Below are 26,744 nucleotides of genomic sequence, written 5' to 3'. Positions count from 1 at the left end.
TGTTTCCATCTGTACTGAGTCAGAGAGATGGAAACTAGTCCTTTCTAGTCCCTTGGGGAAGCCAGCAGACAGGCAGAATGTTGTAAGTAGTAGTGGTGGTAGTAGTAGTTCACCCCTTTTCTTCCATCTTGAGGGAGACACTTGAAATTCAGTGCCTTCCTTCAGACACTGCCATGCCAGAGAGGGGTTGGGGCTAAGTGTGTGGGCAACTTAATTTTTCACTCAGGTGTGTGTGTGTGTGTACATGCACATGTGCATAGTATTGAAATTTGTCTTTATGGTAGTACTTATTAAAGGCAAAGAAAGAGTTTTAAACAAAAGAAGTAACTTTTAATCGCTGAGTTGTATGTGAAGTGCTTAGAAAAATACTTGAAGCATTAGGAACTGTTTATGTTTTCTGTTATAAATATTTTTTGTTAGTTTAAGTCCTTTGTACTATATTGTGGAAATTGAAAATCTGTGTTAATTTTTTTGCATATCGATATTTTGAAAACCATCACATTTGGACCTCAGAAGCTCTGTTCGTGTGATCTATCTTGTGATGGAATTCATTCTCAGATTTTTATCTTTGATTGATTGTTACATATAGCACAAAGGCTATTTTGTTTTTTTTTTTTTTTTTTTAAAGATTTATTTATTTGTGCAAGCACTGGATACAGTCAGAAGCACGAGAGGGTGAGAGAATTCACTAGAGCCAGAGGGGAGAGCAGAGCAAGCAGACTGAGGAAGTACACTGCTGAGGGGAGCAGCAGGTGGCAGGAGAGGTCTGCGTGTCATGTGGGACCCTCACCCGGTGGCCTGGGAACGAACCAGCGCTGCTAAGGCTGGCGGGCAGCTTCGCAACCCAGCGTGCAACCGCTGCGCCACTGGGGAGGCCCACAAAGGCTATTTTGATTGGCTTGTCTGAACTGGTGTCCGTTAAGTTTGTTAGTTCCTACCATTTCCTTTTAATTTTTATTGTTACTATGCTGTTCTGTTCTTCCCAGTTAATAAAATGAATAAGTGGCTCACGAGGGTTCATTGAAACATGATGATAATTAGATGAAAATAAGAATATAAGTCTATAATTCTTGTAAAACTAGATTATTTATTGGATTTCAGTTTAAATATAAAACAGTCATTCATATGTCATTAGGGAAGTTAATCTTTGTGATGACTTGAAGGTATTTGAAAAATGTAAATAAAATGTATGATTATTATTGAAATGATGCTCCTTTGATCTATCCCTAGTTCTTCATGTAGTTGATGCTATGACACATGTTCAAGAATATTCCCATTCAAGCTTTTGCATTTTTCTAACAAATCACAATAATGTTTTAAGCATAGGATAACTTAATCAGTGGATCTTTATTAATCATATTGCTACCTGCAGAGAAGAAAATATAGAGGCATCTTTCATAGTTGCTCTCCTTGCCGCCACCACAGGTACCAGTTAAGTCATTCCTAAGAAATTTCTGAAAGCCAGAAAGAATGGAAAAATGCCCTGAGTGAAAGCTGAGTAACTTATTGGGAAAGTTCCTCGATCAGAGCCCTTATTAAAATCTGCAGTTACTCATAGCACACACACTGAGAGAGGAGCCACGTCATGCGTGACTGTCATTAGGTTTCATGTTTTGCAGTTAGATGAAACTGACTGTGCATAAACTGAATCAGCTGTTGGCATCTATATAGTTAAATATAAGAAGAATACTTAATTTTTGTCCCCAAGTTCAAGGAAAATAGATTCTTTGTTTTATGGATAATCATTCATTGAGAGCAGTGATACAGTCTGTGAAGACCACATTGGTATTGGCATTGATAGGGTACCAGCTTTAGATGTGGCCAGGAAAGGAGTTACTATAATGAACAATCTTGGGTCTCAATGCTAATTCCCGTACTGCTTTTTCATTTCATTGTGTTTAATCTTATTTAACTCCATTGTTGAAGATGTTACTGAAAATTGTGAATAAGGTCAAATAAGTATCATTCATGTTTTTAGCATGTTCTATGAAAATAATGTTTGCTACTTTTCCTTTTTGTATTACACTAGCTAGGAGAGGACAAAATTCTTGCCTAGCTTTGTGAAGTGTAAAAAGAGATAACATTTCTCTATGTTTTTATAAGTGGCACTTCTCAGTGTTTGAGTATCTTGACAGCCAGAGGCTTGCTTCTACGCCAACATAATGACAACTAAATATTAATACTAAAGTAATCAAGATTTCCTAAAGAGCTTCATCACCAAGGACATTTGACTTCCTTGAAGAATGAAATTGATGTTGTAATTGTGCAGCTGTGCAAATGCTGTAATAGAACTTGATCAAAGACTTTTCAAAATTTAATGCAGCCAGACTGATAGGGAATAATACATCTAAAAATCCAACCATCCGGAGTTTGAGTGTGATGCATATACATAAACTGTGTCTGAAATAGTGACAGTAACCCTTGATGAGAATCTTCTGTAAGATTTTTGGGGTCACATTTGACCCAGTTATCACCTGAATTATACATGTGAGATACTTGCCCTGTATTTCAATTTACTGCCTGATTTAGTAGAACTAGTGGGAAAAAGAAATCAACCTGATATAGAACCTTAGTGTGAGTTATAAAAATGGCTAATATAGATTATCATGTTTCAAGATTGCAAAATATCCTCTGTGTATAATATAAAACCATTATTTCCTTTCATTAATTTTGTTTTCATTATTTGAAAGTTATGAACAGTTTTTTCAGACATTTGCTGTAAATTTGTAATCCACTGCTGAACTCTCACTAGATCATCAACAGGTGCCAAAACTTGTAGAAATATTTTTTCAAGGGAAAGTTAAAATATTTTTTAGACATATCATTTGCTTGGTTACTTTAGGTAAGATACCTAAGTTTCCGGATTCTTGTTTTCTTTGTTTTAAAATTGATAACAATATGGTAACTAAAGACGATTGCATAGTACTTGACTTTATCACATTTAACCTTAGCAGCTGCCATGTAAGGTAGGTATGTTGTTTGTTCTTACATTTATGGGAAAGATAAATTACTTGCCTAACTTTACAGTAGAAAGTAATAGTTGTTAAGATTTGAATCCATGTCGTAAGATTCTGTGTCAATTGCTCTTGTTAGTATTTCAGTTTAAATGTTTCCAGTATTTCTGTTTTCTGAAATCGCTAATATATCTATTAGTCTTTTACATGGATAAATAGTGAAAAGATCACACTTTTTATTTTCAGAAAACTTAGGGTAAGTTAATATATATTATATAATATCACCATTTTTCAAGATTGTATCCAAATTCTTACTGAGTGTAGATTTTTTTTAAAAATTTTTTAAAAAAATATTTATTTATTTATTTATACAAGCACTGGGTACAGTCAGAAGTGAGGGAGGGTGAGAGAATTTACCAGAGCCAGAGCGGGGAGCAGAACAGGCAGAGTGACGAAATACACTGCTGAGGGGAGCAGCGGGCGAGACAGGAGAGGTCTGTCTTGCACCAAGTGGGACCCTCGCCAGTGCCCGGGGATCGAACTGGCGCTGCAGAGGCTGCAGGCAGCTTCGCAGCCCAGCGCTCAACTGCTGCGCCACCAGGGGATGCCCTGAGTGTGATTTTTTATGGGGTTCCTGTAAAAGAGTTATGGTATAAGCAGAAAGAAAGAACAGTAACAATATGTCAGGTAAATGAATGAACTGCTTGGTGTGCCTCTGGGATTTCTTTGTCAACAGCTCCCTTTACTTTTTTTTTTTTTTTAAATTGTTTATTTATTTATACAAGCACTGGGTACAGTCAGAAGCGCGGGAGGGTGAGAGAATTAACAGCTCCCTTTACTTTTAAGTGCTTTTGAAAACTTACTGTGGCAATAATAAGTTCCCTCAACTGTGTTTGATTTTATTTGTGGCTTTGGCTGTCTGTTTCAGAAACAGATGAATTTGCAGTGTGGGCTCCTTGCACTCCTGATATTAAATAATTGCACATAGATATTGGATTGCAGATGTCTCCTTATTAGGAGATTTAAGGTAACCTCTAAAAAATGTTGCACTAATTTTGAATTGCTGGATATTCTGATAAAGATAAGTTTTAAAAAGCAGAAATACAAGTTACATTAATAAACACTTATAGACTTTTTTAGCATTATATATTTGAATTATCATGCCAAATTTGTTCAAAAAATTTTATTGTTTTTGCAATTCTTTGGCAGACCCCTTATCCCTCTGGACAGAATGCAGGTCCAACCACATTGGTATACCCTCAAGCCCCTCAGACAATGAATTCACAACCTCAGACCCGTTCTCCGGTAAGTAAGCAGACGCTTGTCTTAGATAATATTCTTCACTTAAGTATGTGTGTCTGGTAGCTTAGATTCCTTTGATTAGTATTTTCACTTAATATTGGAAATTTGTTTCAAAGATGATTTATTATTAATTATTATTATTTATTATTTCTAATATTATTGGTTAGCATTGCATTTTCAGACCTTCCCTATAGGAATAATTTAAATTTATTAAGAAAAAGAAGAAGCGGAGACTTTTATCTTCTTTGCTTTTCTATGACATGATAAAAATTTTTAAACATTCTGGTTGTATTCAGATTCACTTCATTTTATCTTTCAATCTGTTAGTTGTACTGTTCAAAATTCAGGAGATTAAAGCACAATATTTTAAAATTAAATTTCATTAATTAGATTCTTGAATTCCAGTGGTTTGGGAAGATTTCTGAATCTGTGTCACTAGATCAACTCTTACCATTTGATAGTGTGGCTGTATGCATGACATGCACCAAATGGTGTATTCATTTTTTCAGATGCTAAATGAATTGTAAAGCAAATGTAAATGCTGTTATTCTCTTTGTTCATCCTTTACATGGATTGCAATAAGTACTGCAAAAATTGAGAACTTACTCAAGGTTCATCCTTCTGTTTCACAAAAGTGTGCAGTGGCTTTAGCTGTCCATCCTTAGTACGTCGCTTCCTGCCTTGCATGATTAGCTTTGGCTAGAAGGTGCTTCTGTAACATCTCACATCCTTACTTGTAGCTCAGTTCTGTGTTTTCCGCAGAAAACAGGGATCTTCTTTTTGTTTCCCACCTCTGCTTTTTTTGCCTGTAGTTCAGGAATATTTCATTGCATTAGTTCCTATTCATTTGTTTTTATGCATGAATTTACAAATGTATGAAAGAATTGCTCAAAGAACTAGGAAAGCATAGATTGCACCGAAATGTAATCTCTTTCTTACCCTCTTCCTGTCTTCCTTTTCCCTGTTGCCCTTTTCTCCAATACCTGTTCCTAGATCCTGGTTCTCCCCAGGGGGTGGAGGAACCATTCTAAAGAGGTGGGACTTTGGTCCTAGTTGCCTGTTTGCTTGTCTCTTTTTTTGCTGAAATGGTCAACAAGATGTCTGATGCAAGTTTTGTTCTGAGAGTGGTTTGGGGATGTGGACACTTGACTACTTGGAGTGGGCCTGAGATCTCACCTGGTTAATTTAGATAGGTCCCAGTTCTAATCATTAAACATGGAATATTATGGTAAGCTCTTATTGCAAACAATTCTTTGGCCCTTTCCCCCACCCTTTATAATGATTAAAAAAGAAAAAAAATTAAATTTACATGGTTAGAACTGGCGCAAAACCTGACTGAAGAGCTGCATCTCTAAACCAGTTTTTTTGACAGCCCAGCAGAACAGTGCCAATACATTGCACAGACAACTGGAAGAGGAGGAAGGTTTTGGAACAGACTCCCGTTTACAGGTCCTTGGCTGGAAGAGGCTGGATAAAATACTGCATTGTAAGCAATATAACAAACTGTACTTCTTGCAGGCAGTGGTGCCTCTGGCACTCATTATTTTTGACCACATCCATTTTTTGGCTGATGAACAGAAAGGCGTTGATTGCCTCCTCTCTAGAAGTCTAACCTCGCATGGCAGTTTCTGCCAGGCATAGCGGGGAAAAGAATAACAAATTGGGTGGGTCTTCTCTATTGGGAAATAGACAGGAATAATTTGGGGTTTAGACTCTTCTTTATTTTAAACTTGAAGTGGGATATCCCTTTCAGATAAATTTGATTTAAAAAAGAATACATTTCAAGGCTACTTTTCCCCCCTTTCCATTTTATAATTGATTATGAAGGGGGAAATTGTAGTTGTCAGCCATTTTTCTGTGGTCATAAACTCTTCAGATACTATCTTCCATGCAATTTTTGCCATCCGCTCTGCTAGTGACCATTGCCACCCCCATTACTAAAACACGTACATATAACATTCCATTACATACCCCAAAACAAGTGCAAGACTAGAAGACCTCACACTATTCTTGCTTATTGTTTTGGGCCTGATTTTCTTTATTTCATTTGTGCTGGTGCTGGGAGGGAGAAGTTGGGATAGAAATTTGGCAGGATTGCATTTTCTTTTACATCCCAAGTTACCATAGTCTAGTCTCATCCATCCCACAGCTATCTCAACTGGTGAGGAGAGGTAAGCTGTTGCAACGAGGAAGGGACCCTTTCCAGGCTTCATAGAGCAGCTAAAGCTTACTCCATTCTATTTCTGCATTAATGGGCCATTGGCAATTGCACAGTTTAGGCTTTTCTGTTCTTCCCTGGACAGCTGCCTTTGCAATCCAACTGGCTTCAAGTGACTCCCCTCCCTCCTTCAGGTTATCTCTCTGGCCATATTTAAATCTATTTTAAACTTACATTATTGAAATTTCTGCTTATAAAACAAAAATACTGATAAGCTACCTATCTGTTCCATTGTCTAGTTACGTACAGTCTTCAAAATAGTAAAGCTGTTGAATGTTTAATTGAGAGAGGGGGACAGTTTGATTTTTGCTATAACCTGTAACCATTGGTTATTTTTATATTTTGTGGTGTCAAGTGCCAAAGATGCATCAATGTTATGTTGACCATGCCCAGTTACCAATTGTGCACAGAAGAGAGAGTGAAAGAGTGGGTGGGTGGCATTAACTTTGGATCCAAGTTCATAGAAGGCTGCTTCCCTTTTATACCTATAGTCCTCACCATCTTAAAGACTCCTCAAAAAAAAAAAAAAAAAAAAGAAAGAAAAAGAAAGGAAACAAAAGTTTCTATTTTTAATATGAGCCAGCAGCGACTACAGTTTGTTCTGTTGCTTACAGTTACCCAGTAGAATTAAGACTATTGTCATTCCAAATGAAAAACTCAATAGCCAATGGTGACTAGTGCAAAATAGACTAGGGTATTTTCTCACTAACTTAAGTTGTAATGTTATTTTTTAATACATGTATAATTTTATAAGGTACTCTTGCTCATAGAAAGTTTTTTTAACTGGAGCATTCCAAATATATAAAATTTCAGTTTTTATTTTAGAGCCTTAGAAATGGGACCTTTCTGTGGAACAGTGATAAGACAGGTACTACTGCACTCAGGTTAATTATTTTAATGTGGCCCTTCTCTCCCATTTTCTTCAAAAGTGTCATGAAGAAACATCTCACTTCCACCCCCTCCTTTCATACCACATGGGTGGTATTGCCTATTCTTGAAACTTGATGTCCATAGTAGAGGTATGATCTGTTTACTTTTCATAATTGGAAAACTGAAAATATAAGACCTCAGTTTCTTTGCAGAGAAAACTTTCTACAAGAACTATAGTTGCCATTATCATATTCTAAAAAACTATTTCACAGTGGTTAGCAAAATATAATGGCTGACCTCACATGCCCTAGCCAAACAAATTGTCTAGTGCTCGTTAAGTCACGCGAAATAACTTCAGTGTGTTAAGACACTTCATTATTGGAAGAGTAGATGACATTTTAGTTTCTAAGGTGAATTCTTGATAGAGCTTTGTTCAGCTCTCTCCTACATTGTGGTCCACTGCAATTTGTTGACAATTTTTTATATGATATAATAGCATTTGGGAAAATAATTTCAAATCTGTTGAAAATACTTTTGCACGCCACTTTAATTCTAAGTACCAGGATTTGTTTCTTATTCTTATTCTTCATCTCTAGTGATTTGCTGACAAAGAAAAGCTCTGTAGGAAATAAATCTATTGAATATTATATATATATGTGTGTGTATATATATATATATATCTCCTTAAATGTATTAAGAAAATTCTGTATGGTTTGCATTCAAAAACATTTTCTGATTAGTTTCTTTTCAGTATTAAAGAGGATGGTTAACATTACAATAGTTAGTGTATTAGTACATGATACTATGTGCCCAAATATTTTTCTCAGTCCTTTTTTAGCAAACTCACATTGGAAGCCAAATTTTGCTCTCATGAAAGATTATTTGATCTTAGAGGTTTAGTATTTAAAATTTTACGGGTGAAAAAGCTTTTTCTTCCATTCTCAGGGAAAATAAATTGGAATATTTAATATTTTCTTTCAAGTACTCTGACTTTGCTAAGGAGTTGTTTTCTTTTGCTTCTCAGTATCACATAACAATAGGTACATATGTACAGTGTGTATAAATAGTAATTCAGGGATTTGACTTTCACTCTTTTTTTCTTCTTGAGCTTGATCTGATTGAGCTTTGATTAGTCATGTAAAAAGTGATTTTCAAATTTACTTCATTTACGAAGTTTGCTTTGACATGCTTTGTATTAAACTTTGCTAGTTAACTGCATTTTAAACATACATATACGTACATACATATATTCATAAATATATAATTATATTTGTAAATAATTATAGTCTTTAAATCCAATAAATAAAGGAAGATGTTGAAACTAACTTTCATGTGTGAGATATCCCATTTAACTAAGGAAGTTTAAAATCAGTTCTCTTATATCCCTTATTTCCTCTTGGATATTATAATTACCTCCTGGCTATTTCTTGTGATGTAAAAGCATTTCTCATTCCCTCCAGCTTTATCAGTTGCATAAACATACTTGACTTCTTACATTTGTCTTAATATAACCACTTAGTGTTTCAGACTTACTTTTGCTTTATTTTAGGTTTTGCTTTTTTAAAAAAATTCTTATCAGAGAAAAGCACCTTATGTGCCTAACAGCTTAGCTGTTTCTCTCCCAGCTGATGAATGCAAACTGTTCCTGGTAGTGGTGTTAACCTGTTGAATCTTAGTACCTGTCTGTCACTGTCCTGCAGCAAAGCTACGACTGTTTGTGTTTTGTTTTATTTTTTCTTGTGGGTTTTTTTTCCCCCCCCTTTTGACATATTGTGTGACATTTTGGTTTTTGTTGTGGTGTTTCTGACTCTTTGTGCCTTTCCTTTTGTGTTTGTTTTCCCTCCTTTTCTCAGTTTGCAGCGGGGCCTCGACCTGCCCATCATCAGGTACTGTACCCTTGCCCCTTCACTATCATCCTTAACTAATAGGTGGGGCCTTTAGTGGCTGTTGACTCTTAGAATGCTGCCATTCCCTTGAAGCGCTCAGACTACTCTCTTCAAGAGTAACTTCAGTCAGATAAAATTCAGTTTTTTGTCCTTCACTGATTTGACTGCATTTTTCTTATTAATAAGGCCATTTGCTTCTGGTTATGGCACAGTTTAAAAATAATACAGCTTTTCTCCTTTCCAAAAAATAATTGCTTTGAATTTAGAGAACCTTAAAAAAATTCTAGATGTATTAAGCCCTCACAGATTTTATGGATTTCTGTGTTAAGTTTAAATTTCACCGAATGGAGCAGGCAACATTCTAAGGGTTTTTTGTTAACACTCTGATGTAACTTGTATTGATGTGTATAAAATAACGTTAGTTTTAACGTTAATCTCAGTTACTAATTTAGCCTTACAAAAAAATTTATTATCAATAGTGTACATTCATTTGCTTCTTAGAATTATCTTTATTCATAGGATATGCAGAAAAATGGATACCTTATTTAATTTTAATACTTTTAGCCTATTAGGTTTTTGAAATGAAGTAATTACATAAATTAAAGATTTTTCAATGTTTATGCCAACACAGTTTATTTGCAGGAATATACATACTAGGGGGACTGGTTTGGGTGAAAGAAAAAGAGTTGCAGGCTTTTCCCCCCCAAATAACTTCTTATGAAATGTTTTGAAACATTTTACCTTGCCAAAGAAGAAAGAGCATAGATTTTAGAATCTGACAGATCTAGGTTTGTATCTCCGGCTCTTCTGTGTAACTGAGTTGAATTTAGTTGATCTTCATTTCTTTATGTGTGAAATGGGGATAAAAATATATATATATATATATATATATATATATTTTTTTTTTTTTTGGTGGGACCCTCGCTGGCGGCCAGGGAACGAACCAGTGCTGCAGAGGCTGCGGGCAGCCTCGCAGCCCAGCGCTCAACCTCTACGCCACCAGGGGAGGCCCAGAGGATAAATATTTTTTACACTAGAAATAATATATGTAAGTTATCTGATGCAAAGGAAGCAATGAGTAAGTGGTAGCTGTTTTTAATGTTGTTATGCAGCATAGGGTTGATAAAAATGGAAAAAAAAAATGGTACCAGTTTTTACCTGTAGTATCATATTTAGAATTTTTCTTACAGAGTAATTGGATAGTGTTAATTCAAAGCTTTCCTTGTCCAAGAGTGACTGAATACAAGCTCTGTTTCTCAAAATAAAGTCTTTACAATCAAGCAAACTTTTGTGTGAGACTTCAGAGATTATTATATGAAGTGGATGGCGTTTGGATTTGATGAAGAAATCCAGCTCATGTATATTTTTAGTCTTAAGAGAGAGAGTAAAGTACTTTCAGATCTTGGACTTTAACATCAACTAGGCTTTTTCTTTTGAACAGTGTTTGTGGGTCAGCTGTTTACTACTTTCAGCCTCTGTTTTCTTATTTGTAAAATGGCAACAGTATTAATGTCCATCTCAGGACTGATGTGAAGTATAAATGAGATAAATAAAATGCCTACACATTTTGGAATTAAGGAAAATATATATACCAATACATATTCCTGATTGGCAGATACTAAGAATCTAGGATGCAAGATTTCTACTATTAATTAAAAAAAAAATCCCTTAAGTTAAAAGGTTGATTTATATATATATATATATATATATATATATATATATATATATATATATATATTGGTCAAGTGCCATAGAGGGCAGGCTTAAATTTAACACACATATCACATCATTTATTCTCGAGACTCGGGATCACCACTCAAGAAGCAGAGTAGAAAGAAACTGTTGGTTCAGAAAAATAGATTTCCTGTAAGGCTAAGTCTTTCTGCGAAGGTTCAGTAGCAGTGGTACTCATATAGGGATGTTAGATTTTAGCACTTATCAATAGTCAACTTTGGGAAAATATTTTTTCCAAACTTTCTTTCGTGCATAAGGACTTGTGATTTCATTTTTCCTTAATTCCAACAACCAAGGGAATCTTCAAAGAATCTTTGTGAAAAAGTGATTTCAGTCCTACCCATTTTTCAAGTGTAGTAATATATGACACATTGATGTATTGGCAGATTCAAATTTCATGCACTCTTGGTAGCTGGCTGTTTTTTATGCTGGCACTGTTTCTTTTTAAGTACTAATTAAATTCTTTTCATTATGCCACAGAGAGTCAGTGAGTAAGGAAATATATACTCTTGGCTTAGGTAGCAGCGGTTGTTAACCTTGAAGAACCGTAAATAGAGGAGGAGGGGTTGAAGTAGCACTGCTGATGGGGAGGTTGCTGAACCAGTGTTGTGGTGTTAGAAGGAGTAGTTGTTAGGAACCTAGAGTTTAGTATCCTGTGGGTATGGATGTAGGGACCAATTAGGTTGGTAACGCAGGAATTGGTATTGGTATAGTGGATGAGCTATCCAGTTATGAAAAACTGCCATATAATTGTAGTTCATTCAGCAACATTTGGTCTCTAAATGCCAATAGAATTCCCCCAGTGATAATTAAAAGATAAAACAAAGTGGGGGAAAAAAAAAAAAACCTTCACGCATGTATTTCTTCTTCTTCTTTTTTTTTTTTTTAAGATTTTATTATTTATACAAGCACTGGGTACAGCCAGAAGCAGAGGAGGGTGAGAGAATTCACCAGAGCCAGAGCGGGGAACAGAACAGGCAGAGTGACGAAATACACTGCTGAGGGGAGCAGCAGGTGCGGCAGGAGAGGTCTGTCATGCCATGTGGGACCCTAGCTGGCGGCCAGGTATCAAACCGGCGCTACAGAGGCTGTGGGCAGCTGGGCAGCTTCGCAGCCCAGCACTCAACTGCTGTGCCACCAGGGGAGGCCCCATGAATGTATTTCCATGTACCCTCTTTGGAGGTGATACCAATTCCTTTTTTTTTTTTTTTAAAGTTTTATCCATTTATTGCGTACAAGAGCTGGGGTACAGGCCAGAGGTGTTGGGGAGGGTTGAGAGGATTCACCAGAGACAGAGTGGGGACCGGAACAGGCAGACTGAGTGAAATACACTGTTGAGGGGAGCAGTGGGCGAGTCAGGAGAGGCCTGCCGTTCCATGTGGGTAGCTCCCAGGCTTGCTGGGTATTGAACTTGTGCTCCAGAGGCTACGGATTGCTTCATAGTGCTGTGTTTAACACCTTGCGTCAGCATGGAGGCCAGATACCAATTCCTTTTTGAGAATGTGACTGAAGTCTGTACATGACAGAATCTTCCCAGCTCTAAAAGTCAGACAGAGATCTAAAACTTGAGAGATACATGGAGAAGGAGATGCTCATAATATAAACAGGACGTAGAGACTTGCATAATGAAACCAATATGGTAAAAAATAAACATTGAGTCATATACAGAGAATATATTTTAAAAGGGAAAGCTGCTTTTTCCTGTGATATTTTTGGTTTGTGTGTTTAAGACTTAAAGTTGAATTGAAGGCACAAAAGGCCTTTTCATCTATGACTATTTGCTTAGGACAGAAAGAATTAAATTAAGGGTTAGAACTAGTTTTGAATAATTAGAATTGGTGAACAGATTTCTCATTTCTCCTTATTGCATTGATCATCATTTGGTACCTTTCTGATCACATATCCTTTCATGTCTTGCTCTCATTTTTATGTAAAATAATTTGATGTGGAATTTTCCTTTGATTGTTATTTCTGAAGACCAATAGCAAATATATAATTTTTGTGGCTGCCCGGTAATAATTCATTCTGTAAATATTGCAAGGAAAAAAATTAAATATATAGGTAAACTATTTGAAAGTAATTACTTACGAAAAGAGAACACCATTGTCTAAGTTAGTAATCTACATTTTTTTCTTCTGTATAAAATGAAGTTATCTGAATTGAAATGAAAACAAGATTTGGATAGTAAACATTTTCAGTTTAGTAGAACCAAGTAATTGTTATAGCATGTATTTCTTGGAATTACTTTTTTTTTGCTATGTGGTCTTTATGTGTGGACAGCTAGGATTCTGTCTCTGAAGTTAGGGGTACCATGCTCCAATAAGAATTATATTAGCCATATCTTCTTCCCGGTACCAATTGTTTTTGCTTTTGTAGGTGTTTTCTTAGATTAATAGGGATATTCTATTCTTTTTTTGCATTAGCTTTAGATTTGAATAAACTTCTTCAAAGGCAAAAGAATTCCTAAATAATTTCATATGAAAAACAAACATGGGTCTCCTTGGTGGTCCAGGGGTTAAGTCTCAGTGTTATCACCATGATGGTCTAAGTTTGATCCCCGTCCAGGGAGCTTACCCACATATGGTGCAGCAGACCTCGCCTGTCTCTTCCCCTGTTCTGCTCCCCACTCTGTCTCTGGTGAATTCTCTCACCCCTGTACCTCTGGCCTACACCCCAGCTCTTCTATGCAAAAATAAATAAAAATTAAAAAAAAATACATAAAAAACATCCTTGTCTTTAAAAATATGTCCTAAAAAATTTCATATGACAACATCCTTGGCTTTAAAAATATGTCAACTAATTTTATTCTTGATGCTTAAATTCCACAGGTAATTAGAACTGTAATAATTGAATATATTCTCTCAGAATTAAAACAAGTCACTTGGTATAATGTAGATTCTGGCTTGTATTACTAATTTCATCTCTTTGGTCCTTTAAATTTGTGTAGTTGTGGTTTAAAGTTACTTATGTTCCTAACTTTATTTTTGACTTTTGGATTTCATAAGAGAGGTCAAATGCTGGTTATATACTGAGACTTGAGTAGCCTTTGCATGATAGGAAGGACTAGGAAATTTGTATTTAAAAGTGTTAATAGAACAAAACCATTTTATAGTGTATTGATATATGTTTCTGTTAACATAGTATTCCCAAAAACTGAATAAAACTCAAAGCAACTGAATGTAGCGAAAACAACGATAAGTTTCATAAAATGTAGCAGTGTTTGGCCATAAGATATGTTATCTGGTAGCAAGCATTGAAACTGCACATGTTTTCCTGTTGTAGTTTATTTCCTTTTGAAAAACAAAGAAAAAAAAGCTGACTTTTTTTGTTGATTTCCATCCCTTCACCTCAATGTGATTCCTAAAGATTTCTGTACTAAAAAATTGTGCTATTACATTGAAGTCCTAGTTCATTGTTTGGGATATATTTGTTTTGCTCTAGGCTGTTTCTTAGATTTAGAGAATAAAATAAATTAAGGCTTGTAGTTTGTCTCTGGAGACAGACATAGCACATCAGAGTTTTAATGGCTTTGGGTAGGAAATCAGATTGAGCATTTATGAAGTCTTATGTTCAGAACTCTTAGAGTTTTCAGAGCTTAATGTAAGTTAGTGATGGCTGTTGTAGGGTTGTAACAGAGATGGTGAAAAAAGTACAGAATTGGAGTTCACAGCTGGGATTCACTCTCAGCTTTATTATAAACTAACCTTGGGTCTCAGTGTTCTTCTCTGTGAAATGTGTAAAATATGGTCATAAATTGTATAATATGAAGTGTTAAAATAACAATACCTATTTCCTAAGGGTATTGTGAAGACTAAAGTACCTGCATCTCATAGTGTATGGCTCATAACATGGCCTTGCTACGTGACAGTTTCCTTTAGTGAGGCGGCCTGCCTTTCCCATTTTCCCAAGCTCTTTTTTTTTTTTTTTTAGATTTATTTATTTTATTTATTCATACAAGCACGGGTACAGTCAGAAGCGCAGGAGGGTGAGAGAATTCACCAGAGCCAGAGCAGGGAGCAGCAGGCAGAAGGACGGAAGTACACTGCTGAGGGGAGCAGCAGGCGGCAGGAGAGGTCTGCGCACCATGTGGGACTCTCGCCCGGCAGCCAGGGATAGAACCTGCGCTGCAGAGGCTGCGGGCAGCTTCGCAGTCCAGCGCTCAACTGCTGAGCCACCGGAGAGGCACTCTTTTTTTTTTTTAAACCTAAGAATGAAGTATTCTACAAGGACATTCATTTCTCAGACTCTACAGTTTGATCTGACAGAACGCCTTCTTGTTCTTGACAGACTCCTTAGGGGTTTCTTTCCTCCACCTGACATAATCCTCTAGCATTGGACTATGTGATAGAATTTTCTGTGATGATGAAAATGTTCTGTATCTGTACTGTTCACTACTGTAGCTACTAGCCATGTGTGACTGTTGAGCACTTGAAATGTGCAATATGGTTGAAGAACTGAATTTTTTTAAAGATTTATTTATGTATACAAGAACTGGGGGGCAGGCCAGAGGTGCAGGGGGTGAGAGAATTCACCAGAGACAGAGTGGGGAACAGAACAGGCAGACTGACTGAGGTACACGGCTGAGGGGAGCAGAGGGAGAGTCAGGAGAGATCTTCTGAGCCATGTGGGTTGCTCCCTGGCTGGCCAAGGAATCGAACTCATGCTGCAGTGGCTGCAGATTGCTTTGTAGGTTGCATCCTAAACCCTGCGTCACCAGGGAAGCCCTTGAAGAACTGAATTTTTAATAAAATTTTACTTTTGATTTAAGTAACCATATATGGCTAGTGGCTACCACTACCATTAGATAATTCAACTCTAGGACTCACATCTCCTATTTTATAGTAAACCTAAACTATGTGATATTGGTCACATGCAGGATAATACAGAAAGAATTTAGAATGTAACAACCTTTAACATAAATTATTGTAAGTGAGCAGAATGTCAAAGTGATACTTGAATAATATCCCATTATGTGGACTCTTTAGGGCCTGCCCCTCTGTAACTTGTCAGAAAGTCATAGTACTATCATTTTACTCAAGTACTTAAAGACTTTCTAAATATAATTGCATTTGTTTTTGTGAATTTTACTCTGTACTCCTCCATTAGGCTTAATTATATCTGCAAAAAAGAAGTGTTTTTTAGAAGTATATTCTTAAATGGTTTTTAAGTGAGTAAGTAGTTCTTTTTTCCAATATGGGAGGAACTGCTGTGCTTGCATAGGATTTTCAAAATGAGTTGCTAAAAATGAGTTAAGTGATTTTCAAAGAATTTTTGATTATCATAAGTTTTTAGAGATATCTTTTTTGATGATTTCAGAGAGCAAAATCATGAAAACTGATACATTATAGTACCAACATTATAGTACCAACATTTGATACAAAAGTACCAAATATTTTTTTACTTTGTTATTGACAAGAAAACTTTGGATAGTGTTATAAATTATTGCATCTTTAAAAGGATTTTCCAAGAGGTAATATTTTCCTTCAGACTTCAAAAGTGTTTATGAAAATCAGCACTCATGAGTACCCTAAATTCAACCAGTATTGCAGATGTATCCTAGCTCTTTGGAGCTGCCCAGAGTAAACCTTACCTTCCTTTACTATCCTCATTGTATATTAGTAGACATTGTAAAACCAGTCTTATTAACACAGATTGAAATCAGTTTTGTACATCTTCTCTACCTAACCCTTATTAGCATTTTTTTTTTTTCAGTCAGTGATTTGGAATAATGACATGCCTTAAATTTACTGATGGTTGTCATGTAGTTTTGACAATGCATAATACATTCAGAATTCAAAAGAATCTGTACAATCTGAAATGATGGGTTGAAATTAACCAGATAAATTTTCAAAGAAACTAAATATAAGCCTCCTTATATGTGCATCAAAACACAACCATAAGAAGGCACACAGGAATGAAGAGTATGATTTATTACCAGCTATATATGAAGAAGATTCAAGGGTTTTAGAGGAATACAACTCAGTACTAATCAGTAATAGATTGTTGTTGACCAAAGAGCTTTGATGATTCTTGCTTCATTAATGGAAGCATAGTTGACCAGAATAGGAAAGATATATTATCTTTCATTCACATATTTATTGAGTATCAGTATATTCTGCAGCCCACCCCACCTGTTTCTTATGTTTGTTTCTCTATTTAGTGAGACTTTGAACATTGGGAGCAAATTGTGAGGCCCAGGATCAATCTTGATTGGAAGGATGAGGGTGGGGTACTGGTGGTGGTTGGCTTAAAACTAAAATAGGCAGTGAAAGTTGTCAATGATGTCAGTCTTCAGATAACTTAGAGGTTGGTTATTTATGGAGAAAAAGGACTTGACTTGGATGTGATTTTAGGGATAGACCTTGGACTAGAGGGTACATGATACAGAGAAAAAAATTGGAGGCAATGGAAGGAAACTTTTGCCATGTCAGAACTGTGTTTTTGTTTTTTTTTTTTTTTAAAGATTTATTTATTTATTTATTTATTTATTTATTTATTTATTTATTTATTTATTTATTTATTTATTTATTTATTTATACAAGAACCGGGGTATGGACCAGATGCGTGGGAGGGTGAGAGGATTCACCAGAGGCAGAGACAGAGCGGGGAACAGAATAGGCAGACTGACGAAATACACTGGGCAGTGGGCGAGACAGGAGAGGTCTGCTGCGCCATGTGGGACCCTTGCCAGCCGGCTGGGATCGAACCAGCGCAGCGCTCAACCGCCTGCGCCACCAGGGGAGGCCCAGAACTGTGTTTTAAGTTGCCAAAGTTCCATAACCCCACACTCATGTCATAGAAGCGATTCAGACTTTAGGTATATGACTAGGCTAAATGGTCTATATTGTCCTTGTGTACAGGAGAGTCTGATTCTTTTAATAATTCTTGATCACTCTGGAGAGGAAAAATAATTCAGAAGCATTACAAGCAATTTGGGAAAGCCCATCGACACATTCTTTAAAATAATCTGTGGTTTGTTGCCATGCCCAACCACCTGGGAATCTTAATTTCTTGTACCATTATTAAATCTTCATTTTGCATTTGGAATTGAATGGTTAGTTGGGTGTACAAAAAAAAAATTCCTTTTTCTTTCTTTTTTTTTTTAAGATTTATTTTTTATTTATACAATAGCTAGGGTACAGGCCAGAGATGTGGGAGGGTAAGAGTGGGGAGCAGAACAGGCAGACGGACCGAAAGCCCTGCTGAGGGGAGCAGCAGTAGCGACAGGAGAGGTCTGCCATGCCATGTGGGTATCTCCCTGGCTGGCCGGGAATTGAACCTACAGAGGCTGCGGATGGTCCAGCTTCACAGCGCTGTGCTCAACCTGCTGCACCACTGGGGCGGCCCTCCTGTTTTATTTCTTTGTGTTCCCAGCCATTACATCTTTTCTGGTGTTGTAGATATTAGAATATCTATTTGTGTATGAGTGTGTGTGTGTGTGGTATGTAGTCTTATAGGGGAGAATAAAACAGTAGGTAACCTGTCCTCAGTGCAGTGAATCTGAGCAAAAGTAGGTTTGTCAACTGTTCAGGCAAGGATATAAAAGCTTATGAACAAGTTTTAGTTTCTTTAAGTTTTATTGGCACAAGAATTTGTTTTCCTGAATGATAAAAACATATGAGTTTTGTCAGGTTAAATGATGAAACGTTTTTCTTACCAGGAATCCATTGTCAATTATGGTTGAGGCATGTGCCATCCATTAGTGTAAATGGGTACAAGTCCCACTACATCTCTTCAGAATCTGAAAAGCAAAGATTTCTATTAACTGATGTTACTTATTTGAAAATATGGTGATATTCAACTTCATAATAGTGTGTAACACTCAAGAGTAGTCTTAGAATTTGACTGTTTAAATTACAGATAGGAGACGTTCAGTAAGTTAGTTTAGTTTCCCTGTCCCTCAATTTCCCTGTACATTTAATGGGTTTTTAGAATCATGCCTGCCTTAAGAGGTTTGTTGCGAAAAGATAAATTAATATGTATCAGAGTGTTTAGAGTGGTAACTGGTAGCTAGTAAGTGCTCTATAAAGCTTCTCCCTTGTTACAAGAGTACGTTTTTCTACTTAGCTTTAAAACTGAAATCTTAGTTTATAAAAAAATCTCTGTATGCACACATAACCACAGACTTGGTGTTTCACTGGCTCAGCCCTATGTTAATGTTTGGAGTTTCATTAGCAGTGCTTGTTTTGTTTCTCTTTCAAAACCACTGAAGACAACATTCTGACACTATTTAGAAACCTTGAATAAGCTATAACCGCACTTACTCTGGATGGGCTGTTTAAAAATCCCAGCAGAGCAAATGGAATGTATTGGTAAGAAAAGTATTCCCATATAGTAAACTTAAAATTGTGGGAAAACTTTGCCCATATCTAATTTTCTTGCTCTGCATATGCTAATGGATTAGTTCCTCCCTCACCCTATAACACCATGTCTTTTTAGGCAGTAAATACTTTGACAAAATTTGATGATAATACAACCACAGTGGATCATCATCTGTATCTGTTTGATGCTCTCCTTATCTTGTCTGCCCTCTAGAGTTGATAGAAAAGGATTTTACAATAATAATATTTTTTATTCACTGTGTCTAGCATCTAGTAGTCACCAGCAAGTTGAGCAGATGAGTCTACTCTCCATGAGGCCTATTTTGCAGCTTCTGCTCTATTTATTTATTTAAAAAGATTTATTTATTTATTTATACACGCACTGGGTACAGTCAGAAGTGCAGGAGGGTGAGAGAATTGACCAGAGCGGGGAACAGAACAGGCAGACTGACGAAATACACTGCTGAGGAGAGCAGCGGGTGCGGCAGGAGAGGTCTGTCGCGCCAAGCTTCTGCTTTATTAACCCAGTTGCTAATGCTTAGATTCGTTCTGAATTGTGTTAACAACTCACATGCATTGATGAATAGATTCTCTATGCTATGTGATTAATAGAAATGGAAAGTTTACTACCTCAGTGTTCCTGTTTGCAGCTGACAGAAATCCTGACTTGGTGACCAAAACTGTCAGTGGAGATAACTAGAAGACTTTTGCTGTTTTTGTGGTCCACCCCAAATTCCTGTATATCAGCTTTGCCTCCATCTAATACCGTGTGACCTTCACATCTGGTCCCCCCATTAACACCGCTCTCCTGCTGTACCTTTTAGTCTGTTGCTTTTCTGTGACTTAATCGCTTGAGGACTTTCTTTGGCCTGGGTTCTGAAGACTGAGTGGTTATGAGCTTTGGATTCCAATTCCCCCAGTTCAGCACTAGGGGAAAAGTTACTTTTTCCGTCACCAGTGGATAGCTTAATGCTTAAGAGTAGGACAGGGTAAGATCTTAATTTACCCAAGGTCAAAGCTCAACTTTGACTTTATTTGACAGGTAATAGCTCTTATGCCTCAAATTGTAAGCCGACCCTCAGGAAATTTTTAAGCTACGTTTTTAAACTATTATTTACCCATTTGAAAGCTGTAAGTGGTCTATTACATGCCTGGTTAGTTGAAAAGATCTTTTCATGAAGAATGTGATGTATGTTTTAAAGATTAGTTACATATGTTAGGATTTTTGCAAACTTAAAAATAACATGACACTTTTATTAACTTTTCTCCATTCAGGATGGAAAGTGGCTCATAGAGAAGCTGCATAACTAAAGTCAAATCACATAATGGGCACCAATTAGAGCCATGAGTGGGAATCAATAGTCCCCAACTGCACTTGCATCACCAAACAACATTTGTTTTAAAACTACAGTAATAACATGTAACTACACCTAGAATATTTTCTCCACTGGATTTACTTATTTTCAATTAAATACAATTTGATTCTTTCGTTCCACATGTCCTTGAATTCTCAAGTAGAGAATTGTCATCCTGATTTTCATATATTCTTTCTTCTCCTGTTATCAAATAGAAAGATATTTTTTGTTGAGCTGCATGCTATGTCCTACCCCTTCCTACTGATCTATAAGCTTTTCCATTGGCTTTCTTTCTGTTTCCTGCTGCTTTCTTGCTTCATAATTGAAGGGAGGATTCAGACCCATCCAGGTAACAAACTACTGGTTCTGCATGGCTTCTTTTTTACTTTCTCCTATTATTATTATTACAGAGAAATAAACTGTTTACTGATGAATACATGTATTCATGGTGGGGATTTACTGTTAGTATTGTTTCAAGACTCTCAAGCCTGCAGTGATAACCATAAATAACCACAGGTACTAGTTGTCATTTGAGAGATTTGAGTGCTGTTCCTTCCAGGTCATTCTTAAACCTGTCTAGATTCTCCACTTTACTGCACATTATTCAAAAAGGCTAAATTGGGTTCAGTTTTAGTATGGTACTGCCACTTATTTTGAAAATGAAGACATTTCCCATCATGTGACAGCCCTTTAGATAATTTTAATTTAACTTGACCCTAATAGACTGAGATGAATGTTTCTATGTCCATAGAGATTTCTTATTCTCCTAAATATTTTATAAATGACTTAGTGATAGTTTTTTAGCAGACCACTTTTATTTTTTAATAAGTTGATAACAAGCCACATGCTCTATGAAAAATACATTTTAATAACAAAACAGCTTTTAAAGTGATACCTTCTATATACCTTTTATTTTTTCCTTACATTTTAAAATTACTTTTAAGTTAGATTGCCTTGCTGTTTTAAAAATGTGACAGCAATGAAAACTTGACCTAGTATGCCTCGTGTGGAGTGTTTTTTAATATCACTTGTCCAGCCACAAGCAATTTGGTTTTCTTTCTTGTGTATTGTGTTTCTAGTTCAACTTAATATTTTTAATTAGTGGAAAAGGAAAAAGCTTAAGGTGGTAAAACATGTATTTCTCTTTGTAAAAAGTAAATATTTTTTTCTCCCCTCCTCAGTTTTTCCAGAGGCCTCAAATACAGCCTCCTAGAGCTACCATCCCGAACAGCAGTCCTTCCATTCGTCCTGGTGCACAGACACCCACTGCAGTGTATCAGGCTAATCAGCACATCATGATGGTTAACCATCTGCCCATGCCGTACCCAGTGCCCCAGGGTCCTCAGTACTGTATACCTCAGGTAAAGTATTTCTCCGATCTGTGTGGTCCAGCAATAGAATGGGGATTAATCAGATTATTAGCAAAGGGAGCTGCAAGGATAGTAATTACATTTGCTTTTAGTGTTGTATAAACCTTTTCGTCAGTAGCAATTCTAGTCATTTTGTTATTATATATAATATTGTAAGGAGATACTCTTACATCGCTTTTCTTAAAATTTTCTAAGATGTTGGAGAAATTATTCCAGTTTTTTCCTTATCCCTTCCCACAACCAGTTGCTCTAAAATAGGCTTAGTAATTGTGCTGTTTCTGTGACATTCAACGTCATTGGAAGCTACCATTTTGAAATAATTTTACAGTAAGCTGATGTCAGCTTATGTGCTTTGATTTGCTATATGGCTTTATATAAGTCACATCTTTTTCTTCATCCTCATTACATTGCATGGCAATGTGTTTAACCAAGTGGCTTCACCTCATTTAAATGATTTTCTATACCTACAGAGAGAGAACTTTAAATTTTTCCTTAGTAAGCTACCTTCATATTATTTATAAATATCTATAATTTTTCTCTTCTAGTACCGTCATAGTGGCCCTCCTTATGTTGGGCCTCCACAACAGTATCCAGTTCAGCCACCAGGCCCAGGTCCTTTTTATCCTGGACCAGGACCTGGGGACTTTCCTAATGCTTATGGTAAGTATGAAAAATTGTGCGGTTTCTGCTAGTTTGTTGTACTCATTCCCTTTTGTTGTTAGTCAGGTCAGTTTGGGCAATGTAGTTTAGTGGTGTGAAGGACTTTAAAATAAAATGTTGCCAATAGTTCTGGCCTTAAAGCTACTTTTATTTTATCTTATGTATGTATTTTTCAGGTATAGTTGGTTTCTAGCTCTGTGTGTGATTCAGGGGGATAGGGTCACGCCTTCTCAGATAGGTGTCACCACACCTTCCCCTCACCAGAGCACCCCGTTCCCTTTACCATATATTTATATCATCGAGCCCTTTCCCTCTTTGTTCCCACCCCTACTTCTTCCTCTCACAGCCTCATTTCTGCAGTCAGGTTTCTAAGATTTGGTTTAGTTTTGTCATCCCTGTCTTCCTCCTTCTCACTTAATCACTTAGCATAATCCCTTCCATTTCCATCCACATTGTCTCAATGGCAAACATCTACTTCTCAGACAGTAGAAAGAGTTTTATAGGGATGATACCTTTGATGAAAGAGTATTATAGGAATGATAACTTCTCAAGAAGCTGGTAGTTCCGAAGTAAAAACTTGATGTCTCCAGTTCTGACGTCTGTTACCAGCTCATTACTGTCACTGGATTTTTGTTGCTTGCATAGATAGACCCTTTCTCCCTTTCGTGAGTTCTCTCTTCTGTTTACCAAAGTACATGTTATGTGGAAAGCTACACGTAAAAGGATGAAGTTGGATTACTGGCTCAGTATACACAGAAAACCACCAGGTGGATTAAAGATTTAGATGTAATGACCTGGAACAATAAAATACATAGAAGAAAGAGGAAAACACTGCTGTTACGTTCCCTGACATCAAGGATGTTTTCAGTTGCTTGACCCCAATGGTACAGGAATTAAAAAAAAAAAAATAATTGGGATTATCTCAAGTTAAAAAACTTTTATTAAAGCAAAGTAAAATAAAAGATTAAAAAGACAACATATTGAATGGGAGATTATTTTCTTCCTTTCTGTCACACACAGTATATAAGGGATTAATATCCATGATAGAGAAAAAAGCTCACATTTCAACAATAAAAAAATAAACCAGTTAATAAACAGGCAACAGATCTGAAAAGACAGTTCACTAAATAGGATATCCAGAAGACCAATGGACTTGAAAAAATATTCTTCTTCTATTTTAGTAAAAGAGATTCAGGTTAAAACTATGATGAAAATACCATGTCACACCTATGAAAGCGGCACAAACTAAAAATAATCTCTAACAGTGAGCACTGTAATGAATGTGGAGAAAATTACCTTTTTTGTGGAAATGTAAACTGGTACAACCATTGTGGAAAACAATCTAGATTTACCTTAAAAAAACAAAAATGGAAATAAAGTACTATGAAACAATTCCACTCTTGGGAATGTGAAACCATCAATGCAAAAAGTCCTGTGTTCTACTGTGTTCATGGCAGTATTATTTACAATAGCTGAGATATGGAAACAGCCTAAATGCCCATTACCAAGTGATTAAATCAAGAAAATGAATATACAGGTAAGGAATATGATTCAACCATAAGGAAAGATGAAATGCAGCCATTTTCAACAGAGGAGTGAGTTAGAGACTGCAGTAAAGCAAGTCAGAATAGCAGCTAATACTGGATATTTACAAAGAAGGCGATTTGTAAAGTAAAATTAAAAAACCAGTGAGTATCAGTAAACACCATGAGGCCTCTGAGGTTAAGGGGGTGGGTGCTCCCTGGTGGTGCAGCGGTTGAGCACTGGGTTGCGAAGCTGCCTGCAGCCTCTGCAGTGCCGGTTCAATACCCGGCTGCTCCCCAGCCACCGGAGGAGGGTCCCACATGGCGCGCAGACCCCTCCTGCCGCCCGCTGCTCCCCTCAGCAGTGTACTTCGCTCCCTCTGCCTGCTCTGCTCCCGTCTCTGGCTCTGGTGAATTCTCTCACCCTCCCGCGCTTCTGACTACCCAGTGCTTGTATAAATAAATAAATAAATAAATAAATCTTTAAAAAAAAAATAAAAAAAAAAGTGAGGGGGGAAGGGAAATGATATAGATTTAGTGACTCAAGAACTTTATTGTAGAATTAATCGATATTAGACTAGTCTAGAGGTTTTTCTTACATTTTGAGGGGAAACAGGCAAAGCAACCACGCGTTGTCTGGCTTTACTCTTTTAGAGGGAAATCTTTTCTGTTATTTGTATTGGTATTTATTCTGAAAACTTAAATCCAGTCAAATTATTTTTTAATTTTATTTATTTATTTATTTATTTTGTGGGGCCCTAGCCGGCGGCCCGGGAATGAACCGGCGCTGCAGAGGCTGCGGGCAGCCTCTGTAGCCCAGTGCTCAACCGCTGCGCCACCAGGGGAGGCCCAAATTATTATTTTTTTAAGATTTATTTTATTTATGCATACAAGAGTTGGGTAGGCCAGAGGTGCAGGGGGTGAGAGGATTAACCAAGAGAGTGGGGAGCAGAACATGTAGATCTACTAAAATACACTGCTGAGGGAAACAGTGGGTAAGACAGAAGAGGTCTGTTCTGCCATGTGGGTAGCTCCCTGGCAGGGGATTCAGCTCATGCTGCAGTGGTTGCAGATAGCTTCATAGTGCTGAGACTCTTGTGCCACCAGGGAGACCCAGTTAAAATTATTTTTAAGTATAAAATTTACTGTTGGTGTTTTTTAGAGTATTGAATAGAAAAAAATTATAAAATTAGTACATGCTAAAATAACATGCTTCAAATTGGTGTATGCTCCTTTTTACTCATTCTGCCATGTAATTTCCTCCTCTCCCTCCCCATCATCTTCTTTGCATTCTCTTCATCTCTTTGGGGCTTGGGCACCTCAGTCAAGTAATATGTTTCCTGTTGTCTGTATGGCTGGGGAAACTTTCTGGGATCCCAAGTTGAATGTTTTTGTGGAGAGGTAATACTATATTTGGTGACTTGGTTTGTATACTGACATTATTATTGTTCTGGGTATATGGTGTTTATGTGCTGACCTGCATATTTAACATTGTTTCTATGGAAAATTCAAGGTTTTGAACAATTTTAGAAGATGTGCAATGTGTAAGATACTGTCAAGGTATTTTGTGGCTTGTAGATGTTAAGGTAGTCCTCCTGCCTTTCAGGGTCTTATATGTATATATAATATGTGTGCTTGAGGTTGAGAAGATATCTAAATAATGACCAGGTCACTGCTCCCCAGAGTTTTTAGTATTATGGGCAGGTAAAATTAAGTATAAAGTAATGGAAGAGACACTCTGGATTGTTATATTTAATTTGCTATTAAAAAAAGAAAATGGCTATTTACTGTCAGTGTCATTTCATATAGAAAGGCTATTGTAATAGCAGAAGAGTAGGATTGAAATAATTTCAATATAGAAACAGTTCCTTACAAAAATGTCAAGTTGGCAAGCTTATCCACATGTGTATGTGATTGTGTGTATTTTGGTTATTGTATAAACTTTGCCATTTATCATTTTCATCTGTTCTATAGACTAGACTTGGGAACCAATTTTCTAGAAGTGGGATTCACAAATTTTCTGTAAGGGGCCAGATAATATGTTTCAAAGGGCAACTGTTCAACTCTGCTATGATAGTGGGAAAGTAGCCAGATGTAATTAAAAACTATGGCATATGGGTATCATCCAGTAAAGTTTCATTTACACAATAAATGGCATTATGATGGATTTGACCCATAGGCTTTTGTTTATAGACCCCCGTTCTAGATGAACCTATTCCATTTAATGCTTAAGAGGTCTAGAGACAATTAAGTCATTTGCCTAGTAGACAAATGGTATACAGAAGTCACTCACATTTTTAATAACACAGATGTCTTTAAATATTCCTGACTAATAGTGTGAGAAGTTAAATTAGCTAATAAAAGAAAACTGCAATTTGCTAAAGCAGAAGGGCTGCTTTGCAGGGGTGCACAGTTTTACTAATCCTGTTTTACCTCACTGTATATAGATTATTCTATTTTGCCAGGCTTATTCAGCAGATATTTATTGTTGGGTATTACATATCTTTCTCTGCTTAAATCATGTTTTCTTACAAATGTCTAATTGGCAAGA

General features: G+C 36.6%; 1 protein-coding gene across 17 annotated transcripts in view; it reads left to right on the top strand.

The window, feature by feature from the left end:
* Window positions 1-4,214: 4,214 nt before the first annotated feature.
* Window positions 4,215-26,744, top strand: part of EIF4G3 (eukaryotic translation initiation factor 4 gamma 3) — a gene marked incomplete at both ends in the record, with an annotated part of 137,144 nt that continues 114,614 nt past the window's right edge. For 5 of the 17 annotated variants that reach the window (XM_084241976.1, XM_084241972.1, XM_084241983.1 and 2 more), the window contains 3 exons: window positions 4,230-4,259; window positions 21,822-22,001; window positions 22,556-22,670. In XM_084241976.1, coding sequence (XP_084098102.1) covers window positions 4,230-4,259; window positions 21,822-22,001; window positions 22,556-22,670 — 325 coding nt within the window. Of the gene's footprint in view, window positions 4,272-5,628; window positions 5,743-9,197; window positions 9,231-20,968; window positions 20,990-21,821; window positions 22,002-22,555; window positions 22,671-26,744 lie in introns of all 17 variants that reach the window. The other 12 variants (XM_084241971.1, XM_084241974.1, XM_084241985.1 and 9 more) reach the window with 8 other exon arrangements.

Source organism: Talpa europaea (genome assembly GCF_964194135.1).
Source record: "Talpa europaea genome assembly, chromosome: 9".
NCBI classification, from domain to species: Eukaryota; Metazoa; Chordata; class Mammalia; order Eulipotyphla; family Talpidae; genus Talpa; species Talpa europaea.
The sequence above is the reverse complement of the archived record's forward strand: the minus strand, read 5'-3'. Positions and strand labels throughout refer to the sequence as shown.